The sequence below is a fragment of the Rhipicephalus microplus genome, chromosome 1 (genome assembly GCF_043290135.1).
Source record: "Rhipicephalus microplus isolate Deutch F79 chromosome 1, USDA_Rmic, whole genome shotgun sequence".
NCBI classification, from domain to species: domain Eukaryota; kingdom Metazoa; phylum Arthropoda; class Arachnida; order Ixodida; family Ixodidae; genus Rhipicephalus; species Rhipicephalus microplus.
Window position 1 is genome coordinate 212,540,083 of NC_134700.1, and position 24,250 is coordinate 212,564,332.

Here is a 24,250-nt window from a genome sequence, read left to right on the forward strand (position 1 = left end):
TGTGCACACTTGGAAAGAGAACGAGCAAAGCTATACTGCTTTTGATGAGTGACATTAACGCAGATACAACGCAACAACAACCAGGGGCAGATCCAGGGGGGGCGGGGGTAGTAAAGTGATCGCCTCCTCCCCCCCCCCCCCTAAGAGCCTTTGTCAGCACCATCTTTTCTCTTCAGTGTTTGGCAGCCGCCTCCTATCACCAATTATGACAAATGAGTGGGACAACTGTGCCCACAAATCGATATTATTTATGCTGCGGTGAGGACAAAAAAAGTGAGCCCCCCCCCCCCCCCAAAGATGAGTGGTTGGATCCGCCTCTGACGACAACTTCTGTGAACGGACTTCTATAGAAATGTAGTCGAGTCTATATTTTCATTTATTGTCATAGGACACGTTTGATGCTCTCCACTATTGGCTAAATGCCCGTTGCATTTATGTGGCTCGCGTCAAGACGCAAAAACATGTGTTTTGAAGCATCGCGGCACTCATTAGGCGTTGAAGCCGAAGGTCGCAGTTCAGTCTGGTGGAATCCTGTACCTGCAGTTCTGAAAAAAAAAAAAGAGAGATGTGTCACAAAGCGTATGACCGATTCGGCACTTCACACGTGTAAAAGTCCCGCCACCTGTTTGAACTGACGGAGCACGTAGCTTTCCTGAAGAAAGGTTACACCAAATGGAATGTTCCCAAACTTCCATTAAACTGACGCGTTCTCAACTGAAAAAAAGGAAACGGTACGCAACTACTGGGAAATTATTTTTCTTAATTTCATTGTAGTGGTTAATTAATACTGCCGATAAATAATAGTTATATTGGTGTTAAGAAAGAAAGCAAGTCTGCAAATTTGCTTTCAAGGGCTCGACGATGAAGCGAGATTTCTTAAATCACATGTTCTCGATAAAATCATATCCGCCATATTTCTGGCCAATAGCGTTGAGCGTTTGGCGCTAAAACGTTGGATGACGCTTCAGCCTCGCCTTCAACAGCTGAACGCGATAGCGTAATGTGGCCCCGTGTGCAACGTCTTCCACCATCTCTCAAGGAAAGGAAACATTGTGCGCGTAACTTCCGACATTTTGAACTATCCAAGACTGCTTACTGCATGTATACACAGTTGCTAAGAGCCCGCCACACAATATTTTTTTTTTTTCATTTTGAAAATTTGCGACGTACTCCGCGCGAAGCTGTCAGCGGCGCACTTAGTAATAAGTGGGCGGTTTAAATCACCCACGGGTTGCGCCATTCACTTTGCTGGACGCTTGGTGCGATGCACGATTTACATGTGTTATGGAGACCCCACCCTAAGGACGTTCTTTTACACTGTAGGATGGATTTGTGGGGTTGAACGTCCCAAAACCACGATATGATTATGAGAGAAGCCTAGTCAAGGGCTACGGATATTTCGACCACCTGGGGTTCTTTAACGCGCGCACAAATCTGAGCACACGGGCCTACAACACTTCCGCCTCCATCGGAAATGCAGCCACCGCAGCCGGGATTCGATCCCGCGACCTGCGGGTCAGCAGCCGAGTACCTTAGCCACTAGACCACCGCGGCGGGTCGTTCTTTTGCACTGTGAACCACTTTACGCCCTTAAGAGGTTTCAAGCGAGCGAAACCATCTTTCGCGTAACCAAAATTTGAACACACCCACACAAAAAAAGAAACCCGGGAGCAAGAGTGTTTTCCTTCCCCAAATAGCTTTTAAAGGGCGATTTTCTAGTAAAAACACTCTTTTTGGAATTAAGGCTGTTTTGGGTAATTAAAACACCCATGGCCCACCCTTAACGAAACTGGGAAGCTCTCACACTAAAGAATAAGGACGGTGCGAATTTAAGTGCGCACGCCTTGCGCATGTCACTTCATGCATGTGGATGCACACCACGCTTCACGCAGATTAGGATCCTGGAAAAAACAAACAAACAAGATAGCCCGACAAATTTCGGAGGCCTTTCACACATAAAGAAACGGGGTATTAATTATGTTAGTGAAACGTCACTCATCCTGTATGATTCGGAAGCACGGTATCTAGAGAGAATGTGTCCTATAGCGTGATTACGTAAACGACGGCCCGAGCACGTTGCACATGCGTTGACGAGAAGTGGGTTTATATTATAGCCTGTTTCCTCAAGGAATAAACAGTTGCAAGTGAGTGCTCGTCTTGTCTATGTGTTTTCTTCTTTTTTATATATATATATATAGTCGTGATATTGAGGCGAAATTGACTATTTAATTATATCTAGAGCATCACCATTTGAAATGCGTGTAGCACATTTCGTTACGTATATGCCATTGAGGTCAGGCATTGTTTTGGTTAAAAGTTCTGCTTAACCGGAAATCACGGAACGACTCAGTTTAAACTCTGTACAAGCGGCCAACCACAAAGGATAGCATTTTTTGTTTACCTATATTTAAGTTCCAACTGCTTGCGTTTACGCGGCGTCCTAGTGTACAATAATTGATTTGTGGGGTTTAACGTCCCAAAACCACCATATGATTATGAGAGACGCCGTAGTGGAGGGCTCCGGGAACTTCGACCAACTGGGGTTCTTTAACGTGCACCAAAATCTGAGCACACTGGCCTAAAACATTTCCGCCTCCATCGGAAATGCAGCCGGGATTCGAACCCGTGACCTGCGGGTCAGCAGGCGAGTACCTTAGCCACCAGACCGCCACGGCGGGGTTCCTAGTGTACAATAAGTTATAGTTTAAACAAAATAGACCTGTGTGTCATATATAGTTACGTAGCCGTGGGAGCACACATGGCAACTTATCCCCGTCAACAAAAAAGTTTGATGCGCTAAAAACCTATGCGACATCCACTTCCAATGGTCCATGCGAGAAATCCACTTAGCCATCTCCCTTTCTCTCTCATTTTCTCTCTTTCTCTGTCTGGCTGTCGTCAACCACGAGGATTGAAGCAATTTTCTTACGAAGACGCGCTTCAAATAACGATAAAGTTATACCTTCGCGGTGCGATATGAAGAAACAAAGACGCTGAAGGAATGTTCCTAGGTAGCTGAGTGGCGTTATCATGTCTCCCAACGGTCGATATCCGGCTCCTGATAGGCTTCGTTGTGAACACTTAGAGTGTTAGATGAATTTGACAACCACCCATTGTCGGAGGAAAATGTGTTGGGCCGAGGCTGTTCTCCGCGCACAGAAGGCTTTGGCAATGTCGTTGCATCTTTTGCGGATAACTGGTCTTAGAAAGTGGCTCTAAGCAGTATTATTCCATCCTTTCTTTGTTGTTTTTATTTGCTCTGTTTTGCTCTTTTTTAACTTATATTTTTGTTAGGTTATTTTTTTTATCTTCCTTACCACTTTCCCCGCATGGGGTAGCCAGTCGGTATGAGAACTGGCTAACTTCATTGTCCTTCCTTCTATTCTTCCTTCCGTCAGATCCTCTAGTACGATGACTCTTGCAAGTGGACGAAACCACACGTTTGTTCTTTTCAGCACTTGCAACGGCTGATCTGGCCGGTTTGTCACATAGCATTGTAGTCTTGCATAATATTTTTATGCGAAGTATGATATCTCTGGCAAACATGTATACACACACTATTCACTTGGCAATGTTACACAACATGCCGTATATGCATGTCAAACAGCTTAACGATATATATATATATATATATATATATATATATATATATATATATATATATATATATATATATATATATATATATATATATATATATATATATATATATATATATATATATATATATATATTAATGAGATCCAACAGACAGTAATGCCAAGGAATGTGCCGGGGAAGTTATTAGAACCAATGGAATGTAAATAAGAAAGAAAAGTGGATGAAAAAATAACCAGCTGTGAGCAGGAATCGAACCTACGACAATAAACGAGGGTCTCGTACTGGCAGACTTGGTGTCATTAGGTTGTATACAAGGAACTATTAATCAGCTGCCCGCTTATAATAAGTTCACGTGCTACGTGACGCCAAACATGCGCATAAATGAGTGTTTTCACACTTGTCGCTTGGCTTATAGATGGCGCTGGCTGTCACTCCTACTTCTAAATTCACATATAAACCCCAAAAAGTGGATAGAGGGAAGGCCGCTGTGGTAGCTCAGTGGTTAGAGCATCGAACGCGTTATTCGGAGGTTGTAGGTTCGATTCCTGCTCATAGCTGGTTATTTTTTCATCCACTTTTCTTTCTTCTTATTTACATTCCATTGCTTCTAATAACTTCCCCTGTTCATTCCTTGGCATTACTGTCTGTTAGATCTCATTAATATTGTGTTAAAACACGGAAAAAACGAGCCCTTAGGTATACACTTCTTTCCCTTATTATATATATATATATATATATATATATATATATATATATATATATATATATATATATATATATATATATATATATATATATATACCACAAGAAAATACTGCTTGGTGCTCATATATACTCACCCGAAGCATCTTATCCACGTCCCTGGCGTCGTACATCACATTCTCGTTGATCTTGTCCGAGAAGCACTGCATAAGAAAGTGGTGCTTGTCCTCCTGCGCACACATAAAATTCATGGTTAGACACTCCTTCTGGGTACGCCCTGTGTCGCACACAGCGTTCAAAAGGCTTCATTACTTGTTTCAAGACAGCGCATGGAGTGATTCTATTCTTGGTCCATGGTTTTGTCGCGAAGCTGGATACACTTTTGGCGTTATCGCGTGTCAACTAAATTGTGGCAGTGTTGCCGAGCGGTCCTGCAGATAAGCAACCTGAACTGCAGTCTGCAGATTACTTGCAGCTTGACGACGCTGGATATATAGATAAGACACTTCAGGTTGAGATGAGAGGCCAGTGAAAAAGATATTTAATCGCTAGAAATGTGATTGGGATGAGAGAAATGTAGAACAAAAGTAAAGAAAGCTTTTACGTACAAGGGCCATGATTGAGATTCGATTACGAGGAAAATGATTACCTGTATTTCTTTTTCTTCGATGCGCTCTGTGGGGGTGCTGACACCCCCTGTAAAGTTGTTTGCGCCGCGTGGCGTACGTGTCTCGCCCAAAAGCCACCTTTCGAGTTACAACCACCGGGCGATAGGTGGCGTTGTGTTCGCGTTGATCACCACTATCATCATCATGGTGTAGCGCCGGCGGTGACCCTTGGCGGAAGGCAAGCCTTGGTGGCGGGCGAGAGTTGAGCGAGTCTCTTCTGCGCGTGACGGTTGCCGCGAACGGTTGTCTCTAGCGTGGGTCCCCGGTGCGTGGCACCGCGGGATGCGCGTCGGGGGCCCTCGTGGTAAGTCAAGCGTTGGCGACGCCGCCTTGGGTGTGTTATAGTGTTTGTCATGTTATTGTGTGTTTGTCGTGTTATTGTGTTTGTCATGGAGAGTATAGTAATATTGTGCACGGATGTCCTAGCGTGTTGATAACAATTGATGTACCGATTCGGCGGACGAAATCGTCGTTTAAAATTAGTTAAATAATGTGTGTTGTTGTTTGGTTTGTTCCTACAGCGTCTGCTGTGACCGTTCACTCCAAGAGCGTGGTGGTGGTGCTTGCCAATTCGAGACCCCCCACACAGCTCTTAGCTAAAATAGTAGGGAAGACATTGTTAAATATGAGGTTTTTGGGCTAGTGGATAGGATCCTCAATCCAGGGCCCCTTTCTACTTTGGGGCTTTTTGGAGTTGCTGCTTGGTACCAATCCTCAAACCTGGAAAGTCACCGCTTGATCTGGCATCATATCGACCCATTGCGCTATCCAGCTGTGTGGGGAAAATAATGGACAGAATGGTTCTGACACGCCTCGAGTGGTACCTTGAACGCTATAATATATACCCAGAGGCCATGGCTGGTTTTCGAAGAGGCCGCTCTTCGATTGATAATGTCATCGACCTCGTAACCTCTGTGCAACAACAGAAATACCTCAAGCGCATGTCGGTTGCAATGTTCCTCGATGTGAAAGGTGCATACGACAACGTAACGCACGATGCCATCCTAGATGCCTTGGCGAACATTGGAATCGGTGGAGAAATGTTTCGATGGATTCGGAGCTACCTACAGAGGAGATCCTTCTTTGTGCTCACTGCGGAAGGCCGCACCGTTGATCATTACACCGCTCGTGGCGTTCCACAACGCGGGGTTCTCAGCCCTACGCTGTTTAACCTCACGATCATTGGCCTTGTACAAAGTCTACCTCGATCCGTCAATATCTCTACATACGCTGATGATATATGTATCTGGGCTTCAGCAGTGACACGACTCCAGGTACGCGCACGGCTCCAAAAAGCAGCGAGAATAACGTCGACGTACCTCCATGCTCGAGGCCTCGCAATTTCCACCGAGAAGTGCGCCTTAGTCCCTTTTACCCGCAAGCCCATGATCTGTTATCCTGTTTCTATCGACAACCTGAACCTTTCGTATATGAGACGTCACCGATTCCTGGGCATCATTATCGACAGAGATCTCTCGTGGAGTGCTCACATCTCGCACTTGAAGAAGAGGCTCAGCTCTATCACACACGTGATGAGATTTCTCGCTGGTAAAACGTGGGGCACATCAGTGTCATCTATGCTTCAGCAGTACAGAGCGCTCTTCTTGGGATATTTGCGGCATAGCACGCCCGTGCTTTCCAACGCCGGAAAAACTAACATCAGGGTCCTGCAAAGCATTCAAGGCCAAGTCATCCGCACATGCTTGGGGCTACCTCGGTGCACTAATACGTTAGCAACAATTGGTATTGCTAAAGACCATCCGATCACGACATATATAACTGTCGACACACTCCGGACACATATCCGTCACATATCCAGAGTGCCTAACCACCACCTTGCTAGCTTGACACTAGAAAGACCAAAGGCAGCGTTTTCCAAAGTTGTTGCGGCTAACCAGAATTCCATCTCGTGGAGATTCTCGCCCGCAACCATACCACTATCTCCAGAGTGGTGCATGAAAAGACCGACTGTGCACCTTGAAGTGCCGGGGATATCTAAAAAGGCAAGCCTGTCATCTGCAGCCCTCAAGCAGATCTCACTGGACCTTTTGCATTTGTCGTATGCTAACCGAATTCATGTTTACACGGATGGTTCGGTCTCGGGAAGTTCGACAGGTGCCTTTGTCATACCATCTCGATCAATCACCGTCAAATTCAAGACATAACACGTCACGACATCTACGGGATCCGAGCTCGCCGCTCTTCGAGCCGCTGTGGAGTTTGTTACGCAAGAATCCCCTAGTAGATGGGCCATTTTCCACGACTCCAAGGCAGCCCTTCAATGCGCGCAAAGTCTACGACGCGGAAACTACCACCAGATGGTGTATCGTAATAATGAAATTTGTCATCGCGCTGCTGATCAAGGACACGACATTGTTTTACAACGGTTGCCGGGCCACTGTGGCATCAGTGGTAACCACCTCGCTGACGACGCTGCCCGATGTGCCCACGATGGAGCGCCCACACTGTTAATACCCTTGTCAAGAGTAGACGCAGCTAGAGAACTTCGTCACATCGCGCATAATGCCACGCTTGCGCACTGGAATTCTCCACCTAACTCCAATCATCGCCCTAAGAATCTTAAGTCATTACTCCAGAAACAACTGCCATCCAAGATTTCTCGACGTGACGCTACAATGATGTGCCGGCTGTGGACTGGGGCAGCGTTTACTAAGTCATTCAGCCATCGCATTGGCATGGCGGATTCATCCATGTGTGAAAGCTGCAACTGTACAGAGACTATTGAACATGTCTTGTGCCACTGTGCCCAATTTGATGAAGATCGCCGGACTCTTTAGTGTGCCTTAAATAGACTCGATGACCGGCCATTTAATGAAGCAAAGATCTTAGGAGCCTGGTCGCGCAGCACATCAGCACAGAAAGCCACACGTGCCCTCCTGAGATACTTGACAGCAACTTCATTGAGGGACCGCCTGTGAAACTCGGCATTGTGTGTGTGACGTGACATGTGTCTATCTTTCTCTCTCTCTTTTACTCCCCTTTCCCCTCCCCCAGTGCAGGGTAGCAAACTGGACGCATAGTCTAATTAACCTCCCTACCTTTCCTACATTCCTTCTCTCTCTCTCTCTGGGGTTGCTCGAGTAGAGCCAGCTGACAGTGGCACTCCCGATTCCTGCTGGATAGCAAGGCGTCTCACCACTACCATCGCCGATACGTCCTCAAACGAGGAGAATTGATATATCATCGAGCCGTGATTCGCATTACCACGTATACAGCATGGGCATTAGTTGGCTGTTCTACACATCATGAACAGGTGGGTGCGTATAATGTGGGGTTTACGTGGTATACTTTTCTTTATAAGTTAGGTTTCGTGTCAGTTTGCATTCGGCGTCTATCTCGCATCGGTTTTTCCAGCAATATACAGATCGAGGCCACTGTATTTTTTTCGTTGTACTCTTTTTTTTTTTCGAGAATGTAGCATGGAATTGTTGGGAGTTCCTCGAGGGTAGTGGCTGGTGCTCGAATGCTTGCTTCGCGAGCAAGTCAGTCGGCCCTTTTGTTGCCCTCAAATGGCAGGAAAATAGGTGAGGCAGGAAATAGTGGGACTTGAATACACGATTTATGTACCATTCTCAACGTCGTCCTTGGAAGCGCCAAGCCTGAAACATACGGCAAGCGGATTGATAGAAGGTGACCAGGAGGGCCGAGTTTCTACCTTGTTCTGTGCACCTACTTCGTAGCAAGCACCGCTCCTAAAACAGGGCGCTTTGTGTTTCGTCCCCCAACTAAATGCATGTGATCACCGGTTTCAGGAATCAAATTTGTGCCGTTAGCTTCGCAGCGCAGAGTTATAGCCGTGTAATCACGCTGACGAGTAAAGAATGAGAAAAGAGGAGAAAGGATCGAATTATATATATTGAGCGCAGGAAGGAATTTAAGAAGTTCATGAAAGAGGAGGAAATTGCATAAATTGTGTACACACAACCACGCACGCGCGCGCTTTCCTGCAAAACACACACACACACACACACACACACACACACGTGCGCGCGCACACACACTGAAAGGTTGTGTGGAGTACGATAGCATAAAAAATGGCAGCATATCCACGGGGTGAATGATGGAGAGTAGGGCGAGGCATCCGTCCATCCATTCGTTCTTGCTTCCGTCCGTCCATGCGTCCGTCTGTGTGACCGTCCGTGCGTCCATCCACCTGTCCGTGCGTGCGTCTGTTCGTGCGTCCGTCTCTGCGTTCGTCCATGCATCCGCGCCTGCGTCCGTTCATGCGTCCATCCATGCATCTGTATATGTGTCCGTTCGTCCATCTATTCAACACTCCAAGTACCACCATCTCGCATCTTTTCATCATATATTCCCCATATAGAAGCACCGGCATCCAGCGGACATTCCAAGGACTAAACGAGAGGTGGCACACGCACACTTTTTCACGGCTTGCGCTTCTTGTCTACTTCCCACCTTTAACCACTTCGAGTTCATGGTATATACCAGTTCACTGTGTTCATGGCACTGCGGCCCAACGGTCGCTAAACCTTTCTAAAACCAAGGAGGTTACGCCCAGCGAGTATAACCTAGCAAGCCTTTCTTGTCAGACAGCGCTCAACGTACATTACAATGGCTGCTAATTGGGAATGAGAGACAGGAGAATTCGGCTTTTAGTTAACGCGCACGCTGCGAATTTTTTATTGTTCAACAACGCACAGGAGAAGTCTCTCACCGGCACCACCTTGCAGATCAAAGCGTAAGACTGGTTACGCACTACGACTACGACGAGGGATGAACGGGTGCCGCTTTAAGCAGCTTCGCCCCTTAAAAGCGAGGTGTCGATATGGTGCCACGTGCAGCTTTGCTTGAGTAAACTGATAAACGACACAGACGGAAAGAAAAGAAAAATGCTGAAGTGTCTGGACACGTTATATTGTTACACTTGTCCTCTTCTTTTTTATTTACTTTTTATATGTTTACTGGGACGTCTGCTAATTACGTTTAATTACGCTGTCTGTTTTGCTTGAAGATTGGCCGCTATTCAGTGCCACTTGATTGCTATGTTGGGCAAAGTATATAAAGCTGGACATTCTGAGAAAGTGCAACGTTTTTGAAATGAATAAATGAAACATAAGAGGAGCATGAAAATTGCCGTATAAATGTAGTAGCATTTTTTTTCTAGAACTGATAAGACATGAACTGCGGAGCGTATGAAAATGCCCCAAGAAAAAGATCTTAACTTTCTGGATAATTTTGCTCGTACGTAACATAATTTTTATAGTTTCAAAAACAGAAGTCAATATTAAGATCTTCGAAGATAATGTGATCATTGACTTTAGGTAATTTTTTGTGCGTCTTCTATATGCATTTATACAACCAGGCGAGCTAGAAACTATGTGATTATTGCCGAGCCAAATAAAAAAAAAGGGGGGGATAGGGTTTGGTTACAGGAACAGAAGAGCAAATATGTATAGTTTTACTAAATTCTTGAATTTCGAACCACGACTGGTATTTACGACCAGGGAAATATCAGAACCATTAAACAAGATTATAGTACATCCGTAAAATTTAAGGCCTGTTTTCTTCAGACATCTATTGGAGATTACCAGTACTGTAAATACTATTGAAGAGGAATCACCATAGCCATGGTGGTTATTGGCTGGCTATATGCCGCTTCAGGTGCGGGGAAAAAAGCGTATTGTTCACTATTTTGGGAGTTTGGTACAGAAATATGTATGTTTAGAAAAAGTAGCTAATGATTTAGAGTACTTGGTACTTTACTATAGGAGAGCTGCAAGCTGTCCCTTGGGTTCCACGCTTGATGAGGCCGCATCAACAAAAATTATACTCGGGCCGGGCCGGTGGTCCCAAGCGTTTGTTTAGGAAAAGTGGATAATCTAGAGAACTGTTTAGAAGAAATTTATTTACACTATGTACAGAGCATAAATTATGCGTGACAAATCAGTACTCAGGCATACATTCACAATTTCACAGTTGTACATCACATCACCACACCACCAAAATGGCAGCATATCCACGGGGGTGAATGATGGAGAGTGGGGCGAAGCATCCGTCCGTCCATTCGTTCTTGCTTCCGTCCGTCCATGCGTCCGTCTGTGTGACCGTCCGTGTGTCCATACGCTCGTCCATGTGTCTGTTCGTGCGTCCGCACGTCCATGCGTGCGTCCATCCCTGCGTTCGTCCATGCATCCGCCCCTGCGTCCATCCGTCCGTGCAGCCATCCATTGTTAAGTTTGGCCCGGCAATTAGTCTGGGCAGACGCCATTGTGCGTAAGCCGGTCTACTGGGGAGGCTCTCAATCCCTTCGGCGCCTAGTCTGCCAGATGCTGTCGAAGATTTCGGCAATTACCCAGACCATGTGGCAAGCAAAGGCGAGTTCTTGACTTTCAACTACGGACCCTTTAGTCGTCCCTTCGAGCAGCAGCGGTGACTGGTGGCCTCGACGACTCATCTGGCGATGGGGAAGCTGTTGTGACCGGCGCCAGAGCTGACAGGGTAGCGGCGCTTTTTTAATCCTCAATCACGTAGCCGACCAGCGGGCTGCCCATGCCCGCCAGGCATTGTCCCTGCTAGCCCGAGGGTGAGACGTCGTGTCGCCACGACGCCGTTAACCGTTCGAGAGAGGACAACAAAGACAGCATCTTCCTTGGAAGAGACCGTGGCGGCTGCCGCAAATCGCCCCGCTAATTAAGCGAACAAATCGGCGGACCCTTTGATGTATGCTGTCAGGAACTTGGTACCTCTCGACTAGCGGCAGACACACGACGAGGAAGAGCCCCGCTAGAGCCATCTTGCAGTGCAGTGATCACGACTCAATATTAGACGTTCACGTGGACTGTGCATGCTCGTCCCCCTCACCTGATGTGTGTGTGTGTGTGAGATTGGTGTTCCACTCGGAGAGGAGGAGCCCGACAGGGCTTAAAACGACGCCGAAGAGTGCTGGACGTCGCTCTGAACCATGTAACGGTTCAACCACCACGCTCGTGGTTTGTGAAACCACTAACCTTTCTTTGCTGTAAATAAGTGTAAATAGTGCCATAAACCTGTTTCTTTTCGTATCCTCTTCTTGTCAGCGTTCGTTTCCTCCACCCGGTTACACCACGCTACCACGAGAGACCGGGTAGACCCCCATTCGCAACAACTGGTGGCAGCGGTGGGATGCCGCCATCAGTGACCTTCCTCCTTCGACCCTTGACACCATGCGTCCGTCCATGCATCTGTCTGTGTGTCCGTTCGTCCATCTAGTCCACACTCCAAGTACCACCATCTCACATCTTTTCATCATATATTCCGCATATAGAAGCACCGCCATCCAGCGGACATTCCAAGGACTAACGAGAGGTGGCACACGCACACTTTCTTACGGCTTGCGCCTCGTGTCTACTTCCCGCCTTTAACCACCTCGAGTTCATGTATATACTAGTTCACTGTATTCATGGCACTGCGGCCAAACGCTCGCTAAACCTTTCTAAAACCAAGGAGGTTACGCTCAGCGAATATAACATAGCAACCCTTTCTTGTCAGATTGTGCTCAATGTACATGCCAATGGCTGCTAATGGGGAATGAGAGACAGGAGGATTCGGCTTTTAGTTAACGCGCACGCTGGGAATGTTTTGTTGTTCAACAACGCACAGGAGCAATTTCCCACTGGCACCACCTTGTAGGTCAAAGCGTAAGACATGTTACGCGCTACTACGAGAGCATTGCCTCAGTGTTGTGTGTGTGTAGAAAAAGTTAACAATTTAGTCTACTATGTGTTTAGGAAAAGTTGTTAACGATTTAGAGTACTAGGTGTACTCTAGTGTGGTGTGCTTGGAAAGAGTTGTTGACAATTTAGAGTACTATGGGAGAGCAAAAAGCCATCCCGTGCCCCCCCCCCCCCCCCCCCCACAACGTGCAGTCCAGGTGTGTTTAGAAGAAAAAAAAACGTTTAAGGGTACTTGGTACTCAACTATGGGGGAGCAATCAACGCTACAATTGAGACTTTGTGCAGTGAAGCTGTGTTCAGAAACATTTATTGTCACAAACATCAATAACACTCAACACACCATTTTCTTCTTGGACATATACTAACGATGATGACAAAACAGACGTCATTTACATTAACATGGATATGAGACAATGTTGAAAGAACATGTACATCCGATGGTTCACACAAACACAACCACAAAAAATATTTCAAGGTAAACAAGAGACACTAATAGAACGGGAATACGTACATTTTGCATATTTACATGTTTGCATGCCATTTCTGTCGGCGCATCGACACATCAGCCTATACCACTGTGAAGCTGTGGGTTTAGAAATAGTTGGTAACGATTTAGAGTATACTGGGTACTCGATTATGGCAGAGAAAAATGCCGTCCCGTTCTCACACCAATCGGATCGAAGAGCAACACTACACAGAATACAGGCCATATGCGATTGTCAGCGTTTAACTGGGCTGCCGTGTGCTATCTTCGATGAAGATCCATCTCTGGCTCCGCATTTGTGGTGCGTCATGCTGTTTTCAAGGGTGGCTACTGTTCTCAAATATGGCTGTTGTGCTTAAAAACATACCCCGTTTCACTGAAAACATGATTCTCTTATTTTAGGCCAGCTCTTATTGATGTGTAAGTGTAGTAAAAGTTTCGTTTCTAGTGCAATCTTGCTTCCCTTCTTCGCCAATGATAAGGTTGGTGCCATCACCGGGGTTTCACATCTGCGTAGCTAATCAGCCGCTCACTCAACATGAAGGGGATTCGCTCGCAGGATTTCAAGCTGGACGGCTGTGCCCTCGCGATCACCGACGCCAGCGTAGCTCCCGCCGACTGGTTCGCCCTCCGCGGTCTCCTGACGCCGTGCAGCTCTCGCATTGTGGCGCCCCGCCCTTGGACTGCTTCGACCGGGTCCCACTTTCCTATCTCCTTCTTTTTTCCGTCGCTTGCCTGTCTTCTTCTTCGTCTATTTTCCTTCTATTCTTTTTATCCCTCCTTCCCCCCACCCCTGTAAGACACTGCGCCGTGTCGCCTGAAGGCAGACAGAAATTAAGTGCCTTTTTCCTCTTCCTTCTAACCACTACCACCACCACCATGAATTCGTGACACTCCAGAAGGGCAACGTTAAAACGTCATCAGTGATGACGGACGCATGGATAATATATATATATATATATATATATATATATATATATATATATATATATATATATATATATATATATATACATACATATGTGTGTGTGTGTGTGTGTGTGTGTGTGTGTGTGTGTGTGTGTGTGTGTGTGTGTGTGTGAAACGAAGGAAAGACAAGCAGCTTGCCTCTCCCTGTCGCAGGGTCCTTTGCATTCTGTTGTCAAGGTTTACGCCTTTCAGCGTGCAACAGCTGCTCCATCTCGCTTGTTGTGTGGTTCCCTCAGCGCGCTTTCCATTCCACAGGTGCGTGGAGTTCGTGCGTTGGATGTTATTTCTTTTTTTCTTTGCTCCGTTGCGTGTTCCACGCAAAAGTAGGCAGTGGTGTACCTCTGCCCCAAGTACACGCAATTGTGCTCCTCTGATAAATGGCAGCTATAAAATAGTCACAGGGTGAGTGAGAATGCGGCGTCGTCACATTTGTGCTCGGACGGGTGTAGGGGGGGGGGGGGGTAGAAAAAGTGCGTAACGATTTAGAGTACAGAGTACTCTACTATGGGAGAGCTTGAAGCCGTCATGCGGAGATTTTACGAGCTGCTTCGCTCAGTTTTTCTTCGCGTGTGTGTGTGTGCGTGTGAATGTTTCTGTTCTCGACGCAACCAGGTGGCGCAGCTGTGGGCACGTGCCTGACTCAGCGCATTGTTCTCGTTTTGTGAGCTATTTACTCGCATAGCAGTTATATAGTGACGTGATGGGCACGTGCGCCAATGTTTTGTTTCGCTATAAACGATGTCACTAAACGGAAGCAATAACGATCTCTACAAATTTGATAGAATCGTTACTTTATGCGATACAAGTAGCAACTATTTATGCACAGAGTTGGAAATGCTTATTGCCTCATCGCGTCTTGTTTTGAAGTACGAGAAACCGCGCAAACGGACGCTAAATTATATGTTCCAGCCATCGCCGTAATAGAAGTTACTACGTATATCCATGTTTGTGTGTTAAATATGTGCTGTGCTGTCTACGAACTGCAAGTTTTGCGGCGAAATTTGTTATCGCGTAGGTTGAAAGGTTTATAATTGATAACCCGCTTTGAGGTTGCCACCGAGTGGTGGTGAAACATTTAGTAACCATTAAATGGTTACAGAGAGGCAATTAAGTTGGGACCTTAATGGCCTCCTACCCTCACAGCACTAGGTGGAACCCCTGCCCCCGAGTCAGCATGCATTTGGCGTTTCCTAGAGTGTATATTTACGGACTGATAGCTGTCTCTCTCTCTCTCTCTCTCTCTATTTATATATATTGTCTCGGTAAATATCACACTTTTTGCACTCGCTTCTTTGCACCGACCTAAAGTGAACATCTTATTCTCATATACACACAAAACATTATAGACATGTATGTGTCGCAATAAACATAAATACATGTGTCCACATGAACCTTCTCCGCTTAATTCCATTCTGTCAGACACTATGACTCGCATCAGCAATCAGCATCTGCCGCTCGTTACAGCCTGAAGGCGTAACTACATGCACGTCTGGCCTTGTTCACATTGCAGCACAGCGACCTTTTGTATACTATAAGAATATGATTCCGACTTCAGCGAGGGCTTCAAAAATTTCGGGACTTCCTTCCCGTACTTTTGGGCACGAAGCTCCACATCGGGGTTTCTGCATTCATGGACGTGGGAATATATGACCTTTACCGTTATGTGCTTGCCCGCATGGTAGTATACAGTGACGGGCGTGACCAACTTTGTTCAAAGTGCAGGCAACGCCACTGCCATATATATAGGAGTCCTATATCACGTCTCGAAGTCGAGCTTTGAAGAAACGTTTTCTACTGCCCCATTCGGCGTTCACTTCTAACAATTTGTAAGTACATTTGTTCCTAAAACACAACCCGCATGCACACTGTCTGTCATATGCTTCACTTGTGTAAATATAGGCAAACCTTTGTCGACTGTGCAATTAAACAAAAGGTTGCGCGCTACGCCTGTTGTTAGGTGACTCGCATAACTTGAAAGTTATGATGTGCTATTACAGCGAGTGAGTTAAACACGCGGGAATTCTCGGCACGAGTCTTTTCAGCAAGAGCAGTAAACATTTCAAGTGAAGCTAGAACAAGGCACTCTGACTTGCGTAACACTCAGAAAAAGCATCGAACGTCATTGGCCTCATATGCAGAAGAGAGTACAGAAAACATTTTTTGTCCATTGTAAGTGAAGAACATTCGCAGGATCTGGGTGGCTGCGATACAGGAAAAACGGTTTTTCAGCTCATGATATAATGATAAACAGGACACATTACGGGCATGCCGTAATTATAAGTATGTTGTTATATCCGGCAGTAGACAGGTTAAATGACGGCGTCCGCAGTATGAGTATTCTTGAACAGAAAGGAGTCACCGGTGTCGACGTTTCGACAAGTAGCCATGTCTTCTTTAACTCAGCTTCTTTCATTGAAAGAAACATCACCACTTGTTGAAAATTCACTCCAGTGACACGTGAAAGAACTGTGAAGGTACTGACACCACTTGTAAAGTTGTTTGCGCCGCGTGGCGGATGTGTCTTGCACATAAGCCGCATTTAAGGGGTAACAACTACCGAGCGGTAGGTGGCGTGGTGCTCGCGAGCATTGATCACCACTATCGTCATCATTGTTAGATCGGTATAAAGGCCCTCGATCTTGGGGCTTAAAATTGGTAGCCCCGGCGGTGACCCCTGGCAGCAAACCTTGCTGGCGGCGCGTGAGAAATAAGTTGTCTCTTTTGCGCGTGGCGTTTGGCATGGACCGTTGTCTCTCGCGGTGTGTCCCCGGTGCACGGCACCGCGTGCCGTATGCCGGGGGCCCTCGTGGCGAGTCAAGCGTTCGCCGCCTTGTGTATGTTATGTTGTTCAGTGCATGGTAATATTGTGTAAGGTTGTTCTAGCGTGTTGATCACAATTGATGTTATAATAATTCAACTGACCATATATTGTCGTTCAAAAAGTATTTAAATAAATGTGAGTTGTTTGGTCTGTTTTGACCATGTCTACGATGTCCGTTCACTCCAAGAGCGTGGCGCTCTCTCTCCCATTTCGGGACCCCACACTGGCAACCCAACGTGGAGCTCTTGGAGCATCGGACGACAGCGGTCGTGTTTCGGTACAAGCTTTTGTTTGAGACGGAGAAGAGTATTGCTATAGCGTGCCTAGGGGGACTTCCATTGCTAACGTCGGCGGTGTGCTTTGTTGAGAGCGAGGAGATTAGTTGTTGTGGTGTGTTTGAACTTGTCGGCATGTTGAGTTCTTATTGTATTTTTTTCTGCTCGCAAGTGTTTTTTTTTTCTTCCTGTTGTTAGTTCAAGAACCTGAGTTGGTACGAAAGCCATGCGGTGTTCATCCTGGTTTGAGCGAAGTTTACAGCACGTGGATTGTAGGCTAATCCCGAAGCGAGTGAGTACGGAAGCTTCGTAGGTGGTCCGATTTTCTGTAAATAGCTTCTTTTATGTCTTTGGACTCGTGGAGTCGGGCGTCTTTGCTGCCTCGTCTTGCGGCTCCACGCTGTGGCGCCTGACAGGGTACGGGACGGTGGACGCCGATCGCTCGGTACGCTGCTGTGTGCGGCTAGCGAATAGGGCCACCTTATAAAGTGGATGATGTTAGCCTTCTTCCAAGACTCTGGTACTCTTCCCGTCAGGAGACATCTCGTAAACAGGGTGGCTAGTTTTTCTAACACAATCTGTCCTCCATCTTTCAGCAGATCTGATGTTACCTGATCCTCACCAGCAGCTTTGCCTCTTTGCATGCTCTCCAAAGCTTTTCTGACTTCTTCTATCATTACTGGTGGGGTGTCATCTAGGTTACTGCTAGTTCTTACAGTATTAAAGTCGTGGTTGTCCCGGCTACTGTACAGATCTCTGTAAAACTCCTCCGCTATTTTAACTATCCTATCCATATTGGTAGTTATTTTGCCTTCTTTGTCCCTTAGTGCATACATTCGATTTTTGCCCATCCCAAGTTTCCTCTTCACTGCTTTGACGCTTCCTCCGCTTTTCAGAGCGTGTTCAATTCTCTCCATGTTATACCTTCTTACATCGGATACCTTGCGTCTATTAATCAACTTCGAAAGCTCTGTCAGTTCTATTTTGTCTGTTGTAACATCATCTTAATACATAAAAAAGGAGATGACAAGGACTTGAAGAATTACAGGCCGATTAGCTTGCTGTCTGTAGTATACAAGCTATTTACAAAGGTAATTGCTAACAGAGTAAAGAAAACATTAGAATTCAATCAACCAAAGGAACAAGCAGGATTTCGAACAGGCTACTCAACAATCGACCACATTCACACTATCAATCAGGTAATAGATAAATGCTCAGAATATAACCAACCACTATACATAGCCTTCATAGATTATGAGAAGGCGTTTGATTCAGTAGAAATATCAGCCGTCATGCAGACACTGCGGAATCAGGGCGTCGATGAAGTATATGTAAACATCCTGGAAGAAATCTACAGGGGATCAACTGCTACCATAGTGCTTCATAAAGAAAGCAACAGAATACCAATCAAGAAGGGTGTAAGGCAGGGGGACACAATCTCCCCAATGCTATTTACCGCGTGCTTACAGGAGGTTTTCAGAATCCTAGAATGGGAACAGTTAGGGATAAGAGTTAATGGAGAGTACCTTAGTAACCTGCGCTTCGTCAATGACATTGCATTGCTGAGTAACTCAGGGGACGAATTGCAACTCATGATTACGGAGTTAGACAAGGAGAGCAGAAAGGTGGGTCTTAAAATGAATCTGCAGAAAACGAAAGTAATGTACAACAACCTCGGAAAAGATCAGCGCTTCGAGATAGGTAATACTGCACTTCAAGTTGTAAAAGACTATGTCTACTTAGGGCAGGTAATAACTGCGGAGCCAAACCACGAGATTAATGTAACTAGAAGAATAAGAATGGGGTGGAGCACATTTGGCAAGCACTCTCAAATTATGACAGGTAGATTGCCACTATCCCTCAAGAGGAAGGTATATAACAGCTGTATCTTGCCGGTACTTAGCTACGGAGCAGAAACCTGGAGACTTACAAAGAGGGTTCAGCTTAAATTGAGGACGACGCAGCGAGCAATGTAAAGAAAAATGGTAGGTGTAACCTTAAGAGACAAGAAGAGAGCAGAGTGGATTAGGGAACAAACGGAGGTTAAGGATATCATAGCTGAAATAAAGAAGAAGAAATGGACATGGGCAGGGCATGTAGCGCGTAGACAGGATAACCGCTGCTCGTTAAGGGTAACTGACTGGATTCCCAGAGAAGGCAAGTGGCTTAGGGGGATACAGAAGGTTAGGTGGGCAGATGAGATTAAAAAGTTTGCGGGTATAAATTGGCAGCACCAAGCACAGGACCGGGTTAACTGGCGGAACATGGGAGAGGCTCAGTAGGGTTGAGAGCTGGGCTAGTTGGTGAGACATCATTTTACCATATGGTGTAGTAGCGCAAAATTCACGGGGACGAAGAGGACAAGAAAACACGACACTCGCAACTAATTTTTATTTCAGAAGCAGCACTTCATATATAACCCATAACCCTAGCGACACAGAAAAGAACTACGAACACTGAATCATGCCAACAGAAGCTTTTGCGCAGACTCAAGCGATAGTACACGGTCACTTTTGCGCGATAGTCTTTTTTGCGATGGTCTCTCAAGCGATAGTCTCTTTTGCACGTGGCGTTTGGCGCAAACGGTTGTCTCTCGCGGTGTGTCCCCGGTGTACGGCATTGCGGGCCGTCGGCCGGGGGCTCTGGTGGTGAGTCAGGCGTTCGCCGCCTTGTGTATGTGATGTTGTTGAGTGTACGGTAATATTGTGTAAGGTTGTTCTAGCGTGTATAGATCGCAATTGACGTTATAATACTTCGGCTGACTATATCGTCGCTCAAAAAGTAGTTAACTAAATGTGAGTTGTTTGGTTTGTTTCGACCGTGTCTACTGTGTCCGTCCACTCCAAGAGCGTGGCGCTCGCTCTTCATTTCGAGACCCCACAAAACATGCACCCATATTTCAATTAAACCTCCCTCTTATTCTAAATTTCTACATTGTTTGAACGTCCAGAGAAAACATTCGTGTCGGACGCATCTATCAACTCTTGAAAGACGACAATTTAATGTCAGGGTTTCTACCAATCTGAAAAAAGTCAGGGAATTTCTGAAAAACCTGGCCAGGTCATGGAAACTGACAGCATTTCTGTGCGGCCGTCACAAAAAGAAGCATTACCATTGATCAAAGCTTACAATGTATTTCTCCCAACTGCAAATACAGTGAGGTGCTACAAGAGGTGTGGAAAAAGAAAGACAGTGCATAACTGTTGATTCTTAGTGTAAACGCGAAAGGATACAAGGACCCACAGAACACAAAGTTCACTGACGTTTCGGCACCCGGTATGGGAGAGAGTTTTTTTTCACAATAAAAGCCATAAAAAAAGGCACAGCGTATAAGTACGCCTGAATACGTGACGTAAGCAGTGAGAGTACATTGTAAGAAGTGTCATATCATTACTGCACAGCATATATGCACAGTCGTCTGTATCTAGATTCCAGGTGCAGGCATGTGCAAGCTTATTTTGAAAGCGGGGAGTTTTATAGTCACACCAACTCGCGAATCCAGTGTTGGCGGAGGTGTCTACACCCTGCTGCGCATGCTTGCGTCTTGTGCACAACTGTAGCGCATGTGTAACCTCCGGTAAATTTCTTATTACAGTTTCGTGAGATTGCGTAAATATATCTGCAAATATTTTTTAGCGTGAAGTCCACAGAAGACGTCCGTGATTCATCTGTGGAATCGAGGTATAGCTGTTGAACCTTGACAGATTCCTTCTTGCCACCACATATTAAAACATCGGCATTTTAAACGCCGTCCCCAGCTTTCGTTGCAGCCGTCCGAGGACTTCCGTTGTACTTCAAGCCTCAGAGTCCAGGGACAGAAAATACAAACAAGCATGGCTCCCGTTTCCTCATTTTGCACGGATGCTGCGAGATGGCACCACTTCTACGTTCCTTGGCAGCTTTGACTGCGATGTTGGACTATCGCAGGCTCCTTCAAACGTTCATCTGTGGTTACTTTTAAGTGGCATGTTTGATTCGTGGTTCTTCCGAAGAACATCGAACAGCTGACTTGCTCACTGCCTGGCTCAGGGGTTTTATTTTGGCCAGCTATACATTTTTTTTCACATTTACCGCACGCGCTCAGGACATTCTGAGTGCCTCTGATAAAAATGTTTACCTATTATATATGAAGCGCCTGTTTTTTTTTTTACCACTTGAAGGTTTGTTTCCAATGCACAGAGTTTTCCAAGAAAATGTGGCGGTCCTAAAATTTGCTTCTAATCATCATGGTAAACCTGAAAAAGTCAGGGAATTTATAAATACCAAATTGGTAGACACCCTGACTGTGAAAGCTAACGTGTTTCTGGTCACTGCCATCTATGGCGTGGTCGCTGACAGCGCATTATCACAGACGAGTTTTGGACAGATTGTCGTGCGGCCTACGTTTTCTCGATAAAAAAATATCCGGGGTTTAAGGTCCTGAAACCGTGATACGAGTATTGGGGACGTGAAGTCGTAGAGGGCTCCGAAAATGTTCGACCATCTGGTGTCCTTTAGCCTGCACTGACGTCGCATAGCGCACGGGCCTCTAGCATGACGATAGTTAAAGCGCGAGAGCAGAGCGACGACACAGAGACAAAAAGGACACGAAGGACCGTTTCCCCTCCATCGAAATGTGACCGCCGCGGCAGGGAGCGAACCCGCCACCTTGGGTCAGCAGCCGATAACCGTGCACTGCACCACCACGGCGGACGGCCCAAGTTTTCTTTATCGGTGCAGCGCTGCTGTGCTGGGTACGTACTGCGTCTTACCTCCTTGTCCCCGCAGAAGAATCCGAAAGCTTCCTCCCACGTCTTTGTGTCCACGCTGCTGAAACAGTAGTTGGCGTCGTTTTCCAGCTGGAAAGGAATGTGTCCACAGATATATAAGAAAAAAATAGCTTTGTGGAGTTCAAGCAGAGAGGGAAAGACAGAAAAAAGGAACGTGGGAAGGTTTTTAAGCAGATGCTAGGATCTGGTAAGCTACCCTGCTCTGGAATTGGCGAATATAGTTGAGATAGAGAGAAAGAAAAAAAAAATAAATAAGAACAAAACACGGACACACAAAAACGTTCCATTCATGGTCGTGCAGACAGGCCAGTATTTCGCAAGAAGCCCAGTAGCGCTTGCACGGCCTTCTTCTGCGACGTTAATTCCGGACGATGGCGTAACATTATGTCCTCTGTCAGAAGCTGGTCATGTAACTTGTTGAATGCATTATGAAAAAAAGATTGCCAACAAATGTATCACGTGTTTCAACTCCGTGTCAAATGATGTTCTGGTGGAGCGATTAAATAAAGATATACTATTAATGGTGGTGCGTAAAACTACATTTACTTCGTGCGTTTATGCTGTAGGCATGCAGCATCGTGCAACACGTTAATGTACGTACTCCGTACTCCATGAGGTACTCCACGCATGCCAAATACCAGATGCGCCTTGTCAAGTTCTGGGTAGCCGCTGCGGATTTCAAAAAGAGGCGGGGAAAGGAGAAAATGTATTTGTGTGGTACACAATTAATTGAAGGCGTTCTTTTTTCTATTTATAGTGCAACCAGTCCAACAACGGAAGAGAAAGAACAAGACACTGTGGTTCACCCGCACACATGCACTGAACACAGAAGCTGTCGATATGTGTCGAAACGCTATCTGCAATGCTGAAGTTCAAAGCTGTGACATAAAGTATATTCGGATTCCACAAAGAAGGATGCTTAGCCGGAGCAAATGAGGGTTTCAGAATGAGCGTAATACGGTCAGCTATCATTGGTTCTTCTCGTGACAGGGCATAAACAACACATGCTCTGTAAAAGGAATATAAGAGCAACTATGTGGAAACAGTTTAGCCATATGTAGCATATAGTTAACCGCTTAACGACAGCTTCCTTTAACAAGTATCTCAACGTGCACACTGAATAAGCATATTTTTTATTTCGATAACGTTATCGGTACTCGCATTTACGCGCAACTTACCGCATATCACGGGCATCACTTGGTTCATGAAGTCAGGCTCCTCCGCCGACACCAGGGAAATCAGTCCCGCAGTTAAAAACGAAGTAGCGATCGCCCGAGCCGCCATATTTGTCCCATGACCTTTCAGAACAGCTCCCCAACGCCGGAGGCGAGGAAAAGAGCGCTGGCGCCTCGCAGTGTCTGCACTCTTTTTCGCGTTCTGGATACGCGTGGCCCTGTCAGCGAAAAGTTAATAACTCTCGATTCATTATTCGGCACTGAGGTAAACACGGGTGAGGCAGTCGTCTGCGCTTATGGTCGAAGAAGTGTATCCGATTGGTGTGTTCAAGTCACGTGGCATAGCAATAACGACCAGCGACGACATTGATGTTGTTATGACCGGGAAAACTGAACTTTTCCAGGCGGTGCCACGAACCGTTCAAACATATCCGGGACTTGCCTCTTGTGAGTTGCTCATAAGTGTTTAGCGCGTGTTATAACTGCCGGAGCTCTTCGTCAAGGTAAAGGCGGGACAGCACGCTGTTTCTGTACCAAAACGGCGAACCGACCACACTTCGCGATGAGCGTCCCAATCTACAAGGCTTATACCGTAATAACAGCAAGTTTCGCATGTGCACACGGCCAGGGTACGGAGCTTCCAGCTCCCTGCTGCTCGGGAATTGGGCGACCAGAGTGCCGTTTGCGCAGCTGGCCGGCTGAACGGCCATTGCGAACGGCTGACTCCGGCGGTTCCGGCGAGCGGAGCGCAATGTTGACCATCGGGACTGCTGTTACTTCCATCAAGCGCAGCCCCATTTCGTCGTACCCGCGCAGTGAAAGGCTTTATTTGAGCACGCGTACATAAAGAAGGGCGTTTTTTTTTTTGTTAATCTGCTTCGTCGGTGTTTTGTCGTTGTCTGGTCACCTGGTGGAAGAGAGGTCTGCAGGTTGTTAACGTAACGACCACCACCCTCTACACGTTGCACGAGTACACGCTCAGTACACATGCACCTACAAAAGTGTACATGGTGCAAAATCGCTCAAGTTTGCGAGACGCATGGCTGCATGAACCTGGACCACTGTCGCTCTCTTTACAAAGACGTGGGTTTAA

The 24,250-nt window shown here is 46.2% G+C and overlaps 1 protein-coding gene across 1 annotated transcript; it reads right to left on the minus strand.

Moving 5' to 3' along the window:
- Nucleotides 1-358: 358 nt before the first annotated feature.
- Nucleotides 359-23,440, minus strand: LOC142806231 (uncharacterized). Its single transcript, XM_075891250.1, has 5 exons — nt 23,161-23,440; nt 22,584-22,651; nt 21,965-22,051; nt 4,440-4,532; nt 359-545 (listed from the first exon to the last, which is right to left on the minus strand). Exons 1-5 carry the CDS (start codon nt 23,264-23,266, stop codon nt 516-518), a joined length of 384 nt encoding a protein of 127 aa, XP_075747365.1. The 5' UTR covers nt 23,267-23,440; the 3' UTR covers nt 359-515.
- Between the last annotated feature and the right edge of the window lie 810 nt (nt 23,441-24,250).